General features: G+C 49.0%; 1 protein-coding gene across 6 annotated transcripts; it reads right to left on the bottom strand.

Moving 5' to 3' along the window:
• Window positions 1-316: 316 nt before the first annotated feature.
• Window positions 317-9,333, bottom strand: CDPF1 (cysteine rich DPF motif domain containing 1). 6 transcript variants are annotated; one of them, XR_006550296.1, is made up of 5 exons: window positions 8,849-9,295; window positions 3,821-3,933; window positions 2,869-2,980; window positions 1,090-2,321; window positions 755-894 (listed from the first exon to the last, which is right to left on the bottom strand). XR_006550296.1 is itself a non-coding variant. In XM_044940749.1 (4 exons), exons 1-4 carry the CDS (start codon window positions 9,176-9,178, stop codon window positions 748-750), a joined length of 687 nt encoding a protein of 228 aa, XP_044796684.1. In that variant the 5' UTR covers window positions 9,179-9,266; the 3' UTR covers window positions 317-747. The 6 variants fall into 6 exon arrangements, 4 of the variants coding, with proteins under 4 accessions (XP_044796684.1, XP_025138463.2, XP_025138462.1 ...); XM_044940749.1 differs by lacking the exon at window positions 1,090-2,321 and having other exon boundaries at window positions 317-894; window positions 2,884-2,980; window positions 8,849-9,266; XM_025282678.2 differs by lacking the exon at window positions 1,090-2,321 and having other exon boundaries at window positions 317-894; window positions 8,849-9,193.
• Window positions 9,334-16,191: the final 6,858 nt, after the last annotated feature.

The following is a 16,191-nucleotide window of genomic DNA, read 5'->3' as shown; positions in this document are numbered from 1 at the left end:
ATCATGTATATTAATTTCTATCCTGAATTGATGGGAACTTATATGTTTGGAATGTCCTACTGTAAGACTGATGAATGTAAAGAGTTAATTTCAGGGTACAGTATTGCCTTAATGGTTTTAAAAAATAAACTATTTTTAAAAATTATTTGGGGAGTTTTGAGTGATGCTGTGAGATGAACTGCTTGTCTGGAAAAACAAGTACCAACTATAGGGTCTGCCCTGAACCCAAGCCTGAGGTCGTCTCTGCCTGTCAGGGTCCAGTAACAGAGTGGACCTGGGACAGTGCAGCCCCAGAAAACAAAACCCAGCACCAACATTGGTCAGTAAAAGCTCTTTATTTGTCCCCTCATCAGACATGTCTCTATCACCCCCAGGCAGTGTGCGCTGGCCCTGCAGAAATTACAGAATTGGACGGAGCAGTTCTACCCTCTAAGGACTGGGGCACACGGCGAGCCCACATCAGCGTCTCACCAGCTGCTAAGGTGGGGGCTGTGTGGGTGAGGGGCTGCGGTCCCTGAGCGCGGGCATCTGGGGTCTGCCTGTGGGCGCCGTCTCTGCCGGCTCCTGACGCTGGTGTTGCTGCAGGCAGACCGCAGCCCCCCGGGCTGCAGACACGGCTCCCAGTGGCCCAGAAAGAAGGCCAGCACAGCGGCTCCACCTCGGCCCCGTCTCTGACCTGGGCCACGGAAGTCCACATGGCCATAAGCCCTGGGTGAGCACCGCTGCGGACCTGGTACCCGACTGCACTCATGGTTGAGAACTGCGCTGGCTGGCAGGCCTCGTGGAGGGGACTTTCCTTTTCTCCAAGTCTTGCTGAATTTCCTGAGGGAAAGCATCCACGTTGTCCTGGACACAGGGGAGGCAAAATCTCTTGGAGTAGAATAAACTGCATTCCTGAAAGAAGGGCAGGGAGTGCTGAGTGCCACAAGAAGCCCAGTGCAGCATCCTCCAGAGGGCAGCCCTTCACTGCAGGCAGGGCAGGGGGGCGAGGCAAGGCCCCCAGATACACAGCAGCAGACAAGAGCTGGGGGGTGTGGCCAGAGCCAGATAGCAAGAGGGAGAGGGGGGTGCAGGGGCCTGGCTGCCCACCTCCAGGAGGGTGGTCCTCATCTAAGAGAAGCGCCAGTGGGCCTCCAGGAGGGCAATGGGGGCAAAAGAGCCAGGGCTGGAGCCCGCAGGCCGTGGGCCTGGTTGGGTGAGACCCGCGAAGGCAGCCAGGAGAGATGGCGCAGCCTGGCTTCTGCAGGGCGGGGCTCCACCGTGGGCAGAGGATGAGCACAAGCCAGGCCCAACGGGCTGGAAACCCGAGGTCCCTCCCGCTCCCGGCTATCACGGCGGTGGGACAGGGGTTTGGTGACACCGGTGCAGGGAGCAGCCAGGGACGGGAGGGACAGCCCACAGAGCCGGAGGCCACAGCCGAGTGGCTGGTCTGGGCAGGCCAGGACTGCTCCTCCACGCACCGTGGCGACCGTGGCATCCACTAACACTGCGCCGGTGCCCATCCAGCGCAGGGCCCGGACTGCCTCCCAGCCCCCTGCAGCCAGGGTGGCCACGCGGCTGAGTCTGCTCAGCGGCGTCACCACAGCCGCGTGCCACCTCCTGGTCGTGCTCTCTGAAGGAACACGCATGTGCGCTCCTGTCCCTTCCCACCAGCGGGGATGTAGATGTGATGTTGGGAGCTGCGACTTCCACAGGGGACCCGACGGGTCCTGTGCTGAGGACCACAGCTGTGCCCCGCCAGCCAGCACCACCTGGGCCAGGCTCTGTTTGTCTCATCTGTCCCCTGTATCGGGGTCCCTTCCTTCCAGGAGCTTAGGCTGTGCCTCAACCAAGACAACCGTGGAGATCTGACGCCACATGGGGCCCCGTCCCCCCTGGCACCAAGTGCGGCCCGAACTCCCAGGGCGGCAGTCCTGGCTTTCCCCCGCCTGGCCCCACTCCCCTGACTCCAGCTGCTTCCGGTCCACACAGGGCCTCAACAGTGCCAGCTGCCCGTCTCCTCACACGGCCCCACAGTAGTGTGGCTCCCTCTGGGCCTTTGCCTGAGCTGAGGCTCCCTCCCACCTGCCAGTCTCATCACCTTGACTTCTGATGGATGGAGACTGGCTGTCCCAATCTGCTCTGTGACACAGCCCCCCTGCCCCTCCACTGCTGGCCCTCGGCCCCCAGCCAGAATACTCAGGGATGCTTGGGCTGCAGAGTCACTCGGGGTAAGGGTCCACACAGCTGCACTTCCATCCGTCCTCGGGCTTTCACACGACAGGCTCAGCTAGCCCAGTGAACTGGGCCAACTCCACCTCTCCAAATCTCAGTCTCCTCACCTGTAAAATGGGTGCAGCACTGCTCTGCCTAACTAGGGCTGGGATAGGACTGAAGAAGGCATTGCTGGCAACACACGTCCCAAGCACAGGGTCTGGCACACAACAAACGCTCCAGAAAGCACGCCCCTTCCTCTGGAAGGGCCCTGGAGGACGATTAGAAAGAAGGCCACGGTCCCACGGAGGGAAGACCACAATGCCAGCTGCACTTGGTGGGGGAGGGGAGGTGATTAGGGGCTAAGGGGTGGGGAGGGGGGCAGTGCAGAGCCTCCAAGAATGTCTCTCCTCAACCCCCACTGAGACCCTCAAACTGACCCCAGCCTGCCTGTCCCTGAGCCCTCTGTTGGCTGCAGAGACCCACCCATGATGAGGCAGAGCAGCTGCCCCCGCCAAGTGACCATGAGGGGGCCCAGGAACACCAAGGCCAGGAAAGGCTGCCGCTCACACTGCCCCTGGGAAAGGCACGAGGGTCACCTCTCCCGAGAGCACTGGTGAGGTCCCAGCCACGGGGTGGAGAGGAGGCGGCCCCAGGCGCGCGCGGCTTACCCACCGGGCCCACACACACCAGCCTGCCGCAAATGCTGCATCTCGAGCCGACGACCAGGAATCTGCCCTTGTCGGGGGTGAAGGGGTCCCTCATCACGTAGCTCTCCTCCAGGAGGCTGCAGGACAGGAAGAGGGGGCGGAAAGGCCCAACCTCTGCTGACAGGAACTCGGCAGCTGCACGGACCTCCCAGGGGCCGCCCGCTGGGGCCGCTCATCGCGGGAGGGGCTGGGCCCCCAGTGCCACGGAGTAGTAGCAGAGAGGAGCAAAGGGGCCAGGCTGGGACTGAAACGAGACCTGCTCCAGGCTCTGCGACAGCCGCCGAGAGAGCGCCGCTCCTCCTCGGTCCAGAGAAGCGCTGCGACCCCACCTGACTCAACAGGATGGGGCTGGGGGCAGGTACGAGTCCTCTCCCCACCCCCAGGATGATGTCCACTCCCAAACAGCTTCCACGCGGGGAGCATGTGGAGGCTGCCGGTGGGTGCCCTGCTGGCCTCCAGTGCACGTCAGAAAGGAGACCAAGAGAGTCCTGAGGCGACACCCCCAGGATCCCCACGGCCGGAGGGAAAAGGCCTGGCCCCCAGCACCCGTCCCATGTAATGGACTGGTCAGATCCTCACAAGGTGGCATCTGATGAAGGACGAGCTGAAGGTCAAGAATCAAGGCCTGGGACCCATTGGCTGTATTGCAGGCCTTCCCTGGGCAGATGCTGGCCCTCAGGGCTCACTCCCACCAGAACAGGAGCTGCAGGCAGGAAAGTCCACCCAAGGCTGAACATGGAGGGAGGGACTGGGAGGTTCCAGAAGAGCCAGATGGCCCTTGAACCCTTCAGGTGTGGCTCACACCTCAAGTACCCAGAGCCTGGGCAGGGTGGGCCCAGACACAACACCCAAGCTCTGTGTCAGATTCAGGCCAGCGAGCTCTGGCAAGGCTCCTGGGCTGGGACCCTGGTACTCACACGACAGACTGGCTGTCAGGGGGCTGCCGCCCCTGGTAGCTGTATGGAGCTGTTAAGGCACAGAGCTGGCACTTGAACACACCCAGGGGGGTTCGCTCTGTCTCACACGCCATCTGCAAGGCCAAGAGATGGGGCACATCACCTACAGAACCAAGAATCACGCACATCTCAAAGTTCCCCACTGCGTGCTTCTTCCCCACAGAGAAGACGGGCACCATACAGACCAGGAATCTCCAGTTCAGGGCAACTGCAAGACCCGCTCAAGGTCACACGTTCTTGTCAAGTGCACATGAGGTAACCACCAAGATAAGACTATAGGCTAGGCCAAAAAATGAGCCTCAAACTTTAAAAGCCTGAAACCATAAAGTACCTTCTCTAACCCTGAAATAAGTCAATTAAAATCAGTAACAAAGAGATACATGGAAAATCCCCAAATATTTGGAAATTAAATTATATATTTCTGCATAAATCATGATTCACAGAAGAAATCCTAAGAGAAATTAGAAAATAGCTTGAACTAAATGAAAACTAAAATACCAAAACATACACAATGCAGTTTAAGCTGATTTTAGAGAAATTCACAGCTTTAAATGCCTAAACTGGAAATGAAGATTTAAAATAAGTCATCTAACTTTCTACCTTAAGAAGCCAGAAAAAGGCAAATTAAACCCAAAATACACAGAAAAAAGAAAATAATAAAGAATAGAAATCAAGGAAATAGAAAATGGACAAACAATAGGAAAAAAATCAATAAAACCAAAGCTGGTGACTTCAAAACGTCAATAAAGTTGATAACCTCTAGTTAGACTGATCAAGAAAAACAGAAAAATGATAAAAATTACCATAATGAGGAACAAAATAGGGGACATCACTAAGACTACAGACATCAAAAGGATAATAAGGAAATGCAGTGACCTTTTTACCCAATGAACTTGACAGTTTAGATGAAATAGACACATTTCTTGAAAAAAAAAAAAAAAAACACCAATTACCAAAAGTGACTCAAAATGGAAAACCTGAAAAGACCTATATTTATTAAGAAAAGTGAATCTGTAATTTTAAATTTTACTTTAAAATGAAATAGAGCACCAGCAAAACTTCATGCCCAGATGGCTTTACCAGCAAATTGTCAAGCATTTACACAAGTAACACCAACCTACAGAAACGTTCAGAATACAGAGCCCAGGGGCTTTCCTGGTGGCTCAATGTTATGGAATCCACCCACCAATGCAGGATACAAAGGATGGATCCCTGATACCAGGAAGATGCCCCCTGTGGAGGAACAACTAAGCCCATGCATCAAAGAGCATGGGAGCCGCAACTGTTGAAGCCCATGCACCACAGAGCTTGTGCTCTGTAGCAAGAAAACCACCGCAGTGAGAAGCCCGCACACCACAAACTAGAGAGCAGCCCCTGCTCCCCGCAACTAGAGAAGGCCCGCTCGCAGCAAAGGCCCAGTGCAACCAAACGCAAATAAATAAACCATAGGAAAACAGAAAATACAGAGAAAGGAGTACTTGCAAAGAAATTCTGAGGCTAGTATCACATGAACTACCAAAACTTCCAGGATTACCTTGATACCATTTACTGGACTAGACTATTAGCTGATAACTGGTTAACTGATACCTGACAAAATCAACTGGAAAGACTAGAGAGCTCTTCAAAAAATTAGAGACGCCAAGGGAACGTTTCATGCAAAGATGGGCACAATAAAGGACAGAAATGGTATGGACCTAACAGAAGCAGAAGATATTAAGAAGAGGTGGCAAGAATACACAGAAGAACTATACAAAAAACATCTTCATGACCCAGATAATCACGATGGTGTGATCACTCACCTAGAACTAGACATTCTGTAATTTGAAGTCAAGTGGGCCTTAGGAAGCATCACTACGAACAAAGCTAGTGGAGGTGATGGAATTCCAGCTGAGCTATTTCAAATCCTTAAAGATGATGCTGTGAAAGTGCTGCACTCAATATGCCAAGAAATTTGGAAAACTCAGCAGTGGTCACAGGATTGGAAAAGGTCAGTTTTCACTCCAATCCCAAAGATGGGCAATGCCAAAGAATGCTCAAACTACTGCACAACTGCACTCATCTCACACGCTACTACAGTAATGCTCAAAAGTCTCCAAACCAGACTTCCAACAGTACGTGAACTATGAACTTCCAGATGTTTAAGCTGGATTTAGAAAAGGCAGAAGAACCAGAGATCAAATTGCTAACATCCACTGGATCACAGAAAAAGCAAGAGAATTCCAGAAAAATATCTACTTCTGCTTTATTGATTATGCCAAAGCCTTTGACTGTGTGGATCACAACTGTGGAAAATTCTTCAAAAGATGGTAATACCACAGCATTTCACCTGCCTCCTCAGAAATCTATACGCAGGTCAAGAAGCCAACAGTTAGAACCAGACAGGGAACAATGGACTAGTTCCAAATTGGGAAAGGAGTACGTCAAGGCTGTATATTGCATATATTTAACTTTCATGCAGAGTATATCAGGTGAAATGCGGGCTGGATGAAGCACAGGTGGAATCAAGATTGTCGGGAGAAATATCAATAACCTCAGATACACAGATGACACCACCCTTATGGCAGACAGTCAAGAGGAACTGAAGAGCCTCTTGATGAAATTGAAAGAGGAGAGTGAAAAAGCTGCCTTAAAACTCAACATTCAAAAAATTAAGGTCATGGCATCTGGTCCTATCACTTCATAGCAAATAGATGGGGAAACAATGGAAACAGTGACAGCCTTTATTTTCTTGGGCTCCAAAATCACTGCAGAAGGTAACTGCAGCCATGAAATTAAAAGACGCTCGCTCCTGGGAAGAAAAGTTATGACCAATCTAGACAGCATATTAAAAAGCAGAGACATTACTTTGCTGACAAAGATCCATCTAGTCAAAGCTATGGTTTTTCCAGTGGTCATGTATGGATTTGAGTTGGACTATAAAGAACGCTGAGCACCGAAGAATTGATGCTTTTGAACTATGGTGTTGGAGAAGACTCTTGAGAGTCCCTGGGACTGCAAGAGGATCCAACCAGTCCATCCTAAAGGAAATCAGTCCTGAATATTCATTGGAAGGAGTGATGCTGAGGCTGAAACTCCAATATTTTGGCCACCTGATGAGAAGAACTGATTCCTTGGAAAAGACCCTGATGCTGGGAAAGATTGAAGGCAGGAGGAGAAGGGGACAACAGAAGATGAGATGGTTGGATGGCATCACTGACTCGATGGACATGAGCTTGAGCAAGTTCCAGGAGTTGGTGATGGACTGGGAAGGCTGGTGTGCGGCAGTCCAAGGGTTGCAGAGAGTCAGACCCAACTCAGAGACTGAACTGAACTAATTATAGGAAAACTACAAAGCTATGACAAACCTAGACAGTGTATTAAAAAGCAGAGATGTCACTTTGCTGACAAAGGTCCGTATAGTCAAAGCTATGGTCTTTCCAGTAGTCATGTAGGGATGTGAGAGTTGGACCATAAAGAAGGCTAAGCGTCAAAGAATTGATGCGTTCAAACTGTGGTGCTGGAGAAGACTCTTGAGAATCCCTTGGACTGCAAGGAGATAAAACCAGTAAATCCAAAAGGAAATCAACCCTGAATGTCCACTGGAAGGACTGATGCTGAAGCTGAAGATCCAATACTTTAGCCACCTGATGTGAAGAGCCAACTCCCTGGAAAAGACCCTGATGCTGGGAAAGATTGAAGGCAGGAGGAGAAGGGGGAGACAGAAGATGAAATGGTTGGATGGCACCACCGACTCAATAGACATGAGTTTGAGCAAACTCCCAGACAGTGAAGGTCAGGGAAGCCTGGCGTGCTGCAGTCCATGGGGTCACAAAGAATTGGACACGACTAAGTGAACTCCGGGAGTTGGTAATGGACAGGGAGGCCTGGCATGCTGCATTTCATGGGGTCGCAAAGAGTCGGACACGACTGAGAGGCTGAAGTGAACTGAAGCCACCGAACAACACAACAGAGCAATATCCTTCACAAACAAAATTCTTCAGCACAATATTAGCAAACTGAATCCAATAATACATAAGAAGCCTAGAGCATCAGTGCAGACTGGATTCCACCCAGAATGCAAACCTGGTTCAACATTCGAAAACTAGCGAATGCAACTCAGGAGAGTAACAATACAGGAAGAAACGGCACCATCATTTCAGGAGACGCATAAACTGGAAGCATGAGAGAATTCAACAGGATTTTACAAAACTCAAGGCTCTGAGTGGTGTTTCAAACCTTCCTGGGCATGTGAGGCCTCTTTAACTCAGGAATTATCTTTTCCCAAAGACTCCGCGGTCCACTGTCCATACAGCAGGCTGCGCTGCGGTCCGGCATCCTCCACGCGTTCCCTGCGCTCTCGCACCTCCCGGCCTCGTTCCTGGCCTTCCAGCCGCCTGGAGGGTCTCCCTAGGGGACTTCCTCTGGCTGCCCTGAAGTTTCTCTCTTCACCTTCCGCTTTCAGCGGTTTGAATACGTATCTACTTCCCCGCCACCCCCACCTCTTTTAAACCTCCTTATCCTGCTTGTGCTGCATTAAGCAGTTTGATCTGTAGTTTAGGAAAATCCTTAACCATTATCACTTCATGGCTTTCTTCTTCAGCCCCCTTCTCTCCCGTCTCCCACGGACATCTCAACCGCAAGTACGCTGAGCTCGGGTAGTGTCCCCGCGGTTCTCGGAACCTCTGCTGTCACTCTCTTTGCGTTTCAGTTCGCGTCGTGTCTGCCGCCCTGCCGTCAAGTTCACTGACTTTTCCCCCTCGGTTCTGTCCAGTCAGCCGACCGGCCCTCGGACGGCTCCCGGGCCCGCAGCGCTGCGCAGCGCGGGAACGAGCCGGGCGCAAGTTCCGCGGCCTGGCTCCAAGGCGCCCGCCTCTCCCTTCAGAACCCCCGAGTCCTCCGCGAAGTAGCCCAGGCCCGGCCAGGGCAGCGGGAGACGCCGGTGAGGTGACCGGCGCGCGGCCGCACACGTCCCCTCGCGTTCCCGCCAGGCCGCCAGGCCGCGCCACTCACCTCCGCTGCCTCCGCGGCGGCGAGGCGCAGCCCTGGGCGAGTGCGCGGCCCCGCCCGCACTGTCTGCCCTGGGCGCCTGCGCGGCGGGGGCGGGGCTTCCGGCGGACTTCCTCTTCGCCTTCCGCTTGGCTTCAGCGGTGGCTCAGAAGGTGAAGACTCCGCCCGCGCTGCGGGAGATCTGGGTTCGATCCCTGGGTTAGGAAGATTGCCCTGGAGGAGGGCATGGTAACCCACTCCGGTATTCTTGTCTAGAGAATCCCCATGGACAGAGGAGCCTGGTGGGGCTACAGTCGTTGGGGTCGCAAAGAGACGCGACTGAATGCCTTTCATTTTCGCTTCCGCCTTGTGGCGGCGTCCCACACCCAAGGTCTACTGTTTGGCAGGGGCTGGGCAGCCCTTGGCGCGCCTTGACTCGTTCACGCCGACTTGGCCTGCCGTCCTGGCTGCTCGGAGTCTCTCAGCTTCCTTCTCGAGCTCCACAGAGTCGGTGCTGCCAGTGTGCAGCCCCACAGAGCGCCCATTCCCTGGGGTTTGTGGCCCCAGGCAGTTTCGCTCACCCTGTGCTTCTGAGAGAAATGGCGCTGGTCTTAGTTCTCCTGTTCCCTGTCCCCTCACTAGCACGGAAGCCCGAGTTCTGGGGTGAGCGCTGCACGCAGTGGTTACTGTGTTCCCTGAGACAGCAGATAAAATGGGTTCAACATCGGTCCTGTCCCTTCCTGCTGTCCTTAAAAGCTGTGTGCGCCTGGGACTTGCCACTGTGCTCCTCCAAAGCCTTCAAGTGACCTGCCTGCAATGCCCTTCGTCATCTGGGCAGATTCACAAATAAAAACCAATGCTGTATAATCTTTGAATTGACGCAAAGAATGCTCCTGTCCTGACTCTCAGGAATTAGCAATCACTTTTATTCTACTACTAGAACATGGCCTCGGCGTGTGCTTACAGCAATGGCAGTTTTGGGGTCAATTCAACGATTATGTACTGTTGGCTTTTATTTCTGAGTCTGGCCATAGATGGACCATCTTGATGAAGCATTTCCAATTTGACCTAAATCCACTCCCAGATATATGACAGCTTATCCCATGAATGCTGTCAAAGCCATTAGTTTGGACAAGTTCCTAGCTGCACGGAAAGAGTTAAGTGAAATAATATTCAAAGAGCAAGTCATGTGGTCTTAGGCAGAAAATAATGTTAATTTTGATTTGAGCTGTCCACAGTTATTGATTGCACTCATTTCACAGGCTAGCAAGTAATGCTTAAAATCCTTCAAGTTAGCTTGAAGTACAACAGTACATGAACAGAGAATTTTCAGATGTTCAAGCTGGATTTAGAAAAGTCAGAAGAACCAGAGATCAAATTGCCAACATCCGTTGGATCATAGAAAAAGCAAGGGAATTCCAGAGAAACATCTACATCTGCTTCATTAACTACATTAAAGCCTTTGACTGTGTGAACCACAACAAACTGTGGAAAATTCTTCAAGAGATGGGAATACCAGACTACCTTATCTGCCTCCTGAGAAACCTGTATGCCCATCAAGAAGCATCAGATGGGACAATGGACTGGTTCCAAATTAGGAAAAGAGTACGTCAAGGCTGTATATTGTCACCCTGCTTATTTAACTTATATGCAGAGTACATCATGCAAAATGCCAGGCTGGATGAAGCACAAGATTGCCAGGAGAAATATCAATAACCTCAGATATGCAGATGACACCACCCTTATGGCAGAAAGTGAAGAGGAACTAAAAGAGCCTCTTGAGGAAAGTGAAAGGAGAGTAAAAACCTGGCTTAAAACTCAACATTCAAGAAACGAAGAGCATGGCATCTGGTCCCATCACTTCGTGGCAAATAGATGGGGAAACAATGGAAACAGTGACACACTTTATTTTCTTGGGCTCCAAAATCACTGCAGATGGTGACTACAGCCATGAAATTAAAAGATGCTTGCTCCTTGGGAGAAAAGCTATGACAAACTTAGTGTATTAAAAAGCAGAGACATCAGTTTGCTAACAAAGGTCCGTATAGTCAAAGCTATGGTTTTTCCATAATCATGTATGGATGTGATAGCTGGAGGCTGAGCACCAAAGAATTGATGTGTTCAAACTGTGGTGCTGGAGAAGACTATTGAGAGTCCCTTGGACAGCAAGGACATCAAACCATTTGATCCTAAAGGAAATCAACCCTGAATATTCATTGGAAGGACTGATGCTGAAGCTAAAGCACCAATACTTTGGTCACCTGATATGAACAGCCAACTTATTGGTAGAAACCCTGATGCTGGGAAAGACTGAGGGCAGGAGGAGAAGAGGGCAACAGAGAATTAGATGATTGGGTGGCATCATTGACTCAATGGTCATGAGTTTGAGCAATCTCCAGAAGACAGTGAAGGACAGGGAGGCCTGGTGTGCTGTAGTCCATGGGGTTGCCAGATGTCAGACTGAACAACAACAGTTACTGATAAAAAGCTTACAAAAAATCCAAAAGGATTTAAAATATCTAATAAAGCTTTAGAAAAAAATCCTTTCCCAAAAGAAACTGCATGTGAAATAGGCATTAAATCAAGAGAATGAAAAGACAAGCCATGCATGCACCCTGAGAAAACCATATTTCAAAAGGACACACATGCCCTAACATTCACTGAAGCAGCATTTACAACAGCTAGGACACTGAAGCAACCTAGATGTCCATCAACAGAGGAATGGATAAAGAAGTCGTGGTGCATATATACAATGGAATATTACCCAGGTAGAAAAAGGAATGAATTTGACTCAGTTCTAGTGAGGTGGATGAACTTAGAGCCTGTTACACAGAGTGAAGTAAGTCAGAAAGAGAAAAACAAATATTGTATATTAATGTATATACATGGAATCTAGAAAAATGGTACTGATGAACCTATTTGCAAGGCAGGAGTAGAGACACAGACACAGAGAACAGACTTGTGGACCCAGCGAGGGAAGGAGGGGGCGGGAGGAACTGAGAGAGCACCGCTGAAAGATATACGCTACCACATATAAAACAGCGAGTGGGAAGTTGCTAATAGGACAGGGAGCTCAACCCAGTGCACTCTGACAACCTAGAGGGGTGGGATGGGATGGAGGGTGGGAGGCAGGTTCAGTAGGGAGGGGACATATGTATACTTACAGCTGATGGACGTTGTATGGCAGAAACCAATATGACATTGTAAAGCCGTTAGCCTCCAATTAAAAAATAAAAAAGGCAAGCCATAGAATGGGAGAAAGTATTTGCAAAAGACATGTATGATAAAGGACTGTTATCCAAAATATACAAAGAACTCTTATTAAAGCTCAACAACAATAAAAACAACCCAGTGAAGGATGGGCCAAAGACTTTAAATAGATGCCCCACCAAAGAAGATACACAATGGCAAGTAAGCATATGAAAAGATGTCCCACATCCTATATCACCAAGGAAATGCAAATTAAAACAATAATAGCATACCACTGCACAGCTATTAGAATAACCAAAATCTGGAACGCTGACAACACCAAATGCTGCTGCGGATGTAGAGAGCAGGAGTGCTCATTCATGGCTGGCGGGGATGCAGAACGGTGATGCCACTTTGGAAGGCAGTTTTGCAGTTTCTTACAAAAATAAACATACTCTTACCGTATCATCCATCAGTTGTGCTCCTTGGTATTCAACAAAGGAATTGAACTTATGTCCATATAAAAACCTGCACACAGATGTTTATTACAGCTTTATTCATATTCATAATTGCCAAAACTTGGAAGCCACCAACATGTCCTTCAGTAGGTCAATGGATAAATAAACTATGGACTGCTGCTGCTGCTAAGTTGCTTCAGTCGTGTCCGACTCTGTGCAACCCCATAGATGGCAGCCCACCAGGCTCCCCTGTCCCTGGGATTCTCCAGGCAAGAACATTGGAGTGGGTTGTCACTACCTTCTCCAATGCAGAAAAGTGAAAAGTGACAGGAAAGTCGCTCAGTCGTGCCCGACTCTTAGTGACCCCATGGATTGCAGCCCACCAGGCTCCTCTGTCCATGGGATTTTCCAGGCAAGAGTACTGGAGTGGGATGCCATTGCCTTCTCCGAAACTATGGACAAAGGAATATTATTCAGCACTAAAAAGAAATGAGCTATCAAGCCATAAGACATGGAGGACATGTAAGTGCATATAACTAAGTGAAAGAATCCAATATGTGAAGGATACATAGTGTGTGATTCCAATTCTATTACATTCCGGGAAAAGGCAGAACATTGCAAATACTATTGATATTATACATTTTTAGTTAAGTGAAGACCGAGAAAGATTTGAAAATTGAAAAATAAGAAATTGACTGCAGATTAGAATCTAAAGCAAAGCACTGCTAGTAGCAACAAAAGGGGGTACTCTGGAGGATTCATTCTGTATGCACTTCATCTCACTTAAGTACAACCTTGCTCATCCCTTTCTCCATTTCTTCCAGTAAAATTAAGCTCCAAAGACTGGCAGTTTTGCTTTTAGTGCTGAATGAAATGCCAGAAGCAGGCCTTAGTTTTTTAAAGTAAACTCTTAAAAGTATAACATACATACAGAAAAATACATACTTCCTAAGTGTGCAGCAAGGTGAAATCTCACAAAGTGAATACAACAGTGTATCCAGCACCCAGGTGAAGTCTTCCACAATGCAAGACACTGGAGGTTTCTTCTGGCTCAAAGGAAAGGTTGGCCCTCTGTAGGGTGGTGGAGGGAGGGTGCATTTAGAGAACTGAATTTATGGCCAAGAGACAAAATGCCTTTAACTGTTGTATAGTTTTTAAGTAAATATTTAAGAGTCTGAAAAAGACATCTTTGGGGGGTGTTAGTTATAGAAGGTCTTGTAGGTCTTCATAGAACTGTTCAACTTCAGCTTCTTCAGCATTACTGGTTGGGGCATAGACTTGGATTACCGTGATATTGAATGGTTTGCCTTGGAAATGAACAGAGATTATTCTGTTGTTTTTGAGATTTCATCCAAGTACTGCATTTTGGACTCTTTTGTTGACTATGGTGGCTACTCCATTTCTTCTGAGGGATTCCTGCCCACAATAGTAGATATAATGGTCATCTCTGAGTTAAATCCACCCATTCCAGTCCATCTTGGTTCACTGATTCCTAGAATGTCGATGTTCATTCTTGTCATCTCCTGTTTGACCACTTTCAATTTGCCTTGATTCATGGACCTAACATTTCAGGTTCCTATGCAATATTGCTCTTTCCAGCATTGAACCTTGCTTCTATCACCAGTCCCACCCACAACTGGGTGTTGTTTTCGCTTTGGCTCCATTCCTTTGTTCTTTCTGGAGTTATTTCTCCACTGATCTCCAGTAGCATATTGGGCATCTACCGACCTGGGGAGTTCAGCAGAGTACATCATGAGAAATGCTGGGCTGGAGGAAGCACAGGCTGGAATCAAGATTGCTGGGAGAAACATCAATAACCTCAGATGTGCAGATGACACCACTGTTATGGCAGAAATTGAAGAAGAACTAAAGAGCCTCTTGATGAAGGTGAAAGAGGAGAGTGAAAAAGTTGGCTTAAAGCTCAACATTCAGAAAACGAAGATCATGGTGTCTGGTCCCATCACTTCATGGCAAATAGATGGGGAAGCAGTGGAAAAAGTGGCTGACTTTATTTTGGGGGGGCTCCAAAATCACTGCAGATGGTGATTACAGCCATGAAATTAAAAGATGCTTACTCCTTGGAAGGAAAGTTATGACCAACCTAGACAGCATATTGAAAAGCAGAAACATTACTTTGCCAACAAAGGTCCATCTAGTCAAGGTTATGGTTTTTCCAGTGGTCATGTATGGATGTGAGAGTTGGGCTATAAAGAAAGCTGAGCAAAGAATTGATGCTTTTGAACTGTGGTGTTGGAGAAGACTCTTGAGAGTCCCTTGGACTGCAAGGAGATCCAACCAGTCCATCCTAAAGGAGATCAGTCCTGGATGTTCATTGGAAGGACTGATGCTGAAGCTGAAACTCCAAAACTTTAGCCACCTGATGCAAAGAGCTGACTCATTTGAAAAGACCCAGATGCTGGGAAAGATTGAGGGCAGGAGAAGGGGATGACAGAGGATGAGATGGTTGGTTGGCATCGCTGACTCAATGGATATGGGTTTGGGTGAACTCCAGGAGTTGGTGATGGACAGAGAGGCCTGGCGTGCTGTGGTTCATGGGGCCGCAAAGAGTCGGACACTACTGAGCGACTGAACTGAACTGAAGAGTATAATATACACACAGAAGAAGGCTTTACATATACAAGTCTTCTTAATTAACACAACAGTTTGAGGTAGGTGAAGGACATGTAGCTTCAGATGGTGCCACCTCTCTGCATACAAAGCTTGCTCCACTCCTCTGAGTGAAAAACAAACCCAAGAACATCTATCTTGTTTTCCTGGGCAATGCACACTCGGGAGGCATGAATAACTGTCTCCAACTTCTTCTGAAAAATGCCTGCCCTGTGCCTGGAAATGTGGTAAGAATAAAGGCATCTTAAAAGATTCCTTTAGAAATTGACGCCATGTTCCAGGAAAACAACCTTCTGGAGAAACCTGAATTTATAGTTTTCTCTTTACTCTATTTCCCAGATGTTAACCTAAAACAATAAAACAGCCAGTCATTTTTACCAGAAAAATCGATTCATTCAGGAGCAGCAATGAATTGCAGTTTGGGACAAGTAAGTCTGGTAGAACAAAGAAAAGAGGTCTTTAATAGAGAAGGGGTAGCTGGGAGGGGCTGTTATGATAGCTTTTCACTGGCTGAGCTGTGAAAGCCTCTCATTGGCTACGCAGTTGCCAGGCAAGGAGAAAATCTTTCTTCCTCCTGCATCACTTCCTGCCAGTACCTCTCTTTCAGCTGGGATCTGTGTTGACCTGAGTAGGGTATGCATGAGACTGGCCTCCGGACTCCATTTTAGTGAGGTTTCCCTTTATTAATTTCCATGCTGACAATGTTATAATTGGCATCTCTGAGATTTCTAAACTATAAGAATACGTGTCATTGCTTTCTGACACTGGAAGGCCCCTGGCACTCCCTTCGTTCCCAGTACACATGGGAACAGCCCTGCAAATCTGCTAGACTTCTCACTGTAGCCACAAGTGGAGGAGAGTCCTGTCTCCCCGGGGCATTCAGCTGCTGTCCCTGGTCCTGTCTCAGATGGCTTCCCATCCCCAGCCTTGTTCCTGGACTGCCCACTTGGGCGGTGCCTTTCTGACTCTGTCACACCTCCAAATCATGAGATGCAGTGCTGACTTGGGGGCTTATTTCCAGGGAAGGGAGCCCAAATAGGGTGACCCTGGGCCTCCCACAACATCAGAAGGGGTGGAGACTTGAGCTGATGC

This window comes from Bubalus bubalis, chromosome 4, assembly GCF_019923935.1.
Source record: "Bubalus bubalis isolate 160015118507 breed Murrah chromosome 4, NDDB_SH_1, whole genome shotgun sequence".
Taxonomy (NCBI): Eukaryota; Metazoa; Chordata; class Mammalia; order Artiodactyla; family Bovidae; genus Bubalus; species Bubalus bubalis.
This window is presented reverse-complemented; position numbering and strand designations above follow the sequence as displayed.

Excerpts from the sequence above, each read along its gene's own strand:
- CDPF1 (XM_025282678.2), bottom strand. The coding sequence starts at position 9,178 with ATGAAAGGCATTCAGTCGCGTCTCTTTGCGACCCCAACGACTGTAGCC. Across the intron at positions 3,934-8,848 it reads CCGCCGCGGAGGCAGCGGAG|ATGGCGTGTGAGACAGAGCG; the intron begins GTGAGTGGCGCG and ends TTGGCCTTGCAG. Across the intron at positions 895-2,868 it reads GGCTGGTGTGTGTGGGCCCG|GAATGCAGTTTATTCTACTC; the intron begins GTGGGTAAGCCG and ends CCCTTCTTTCAG.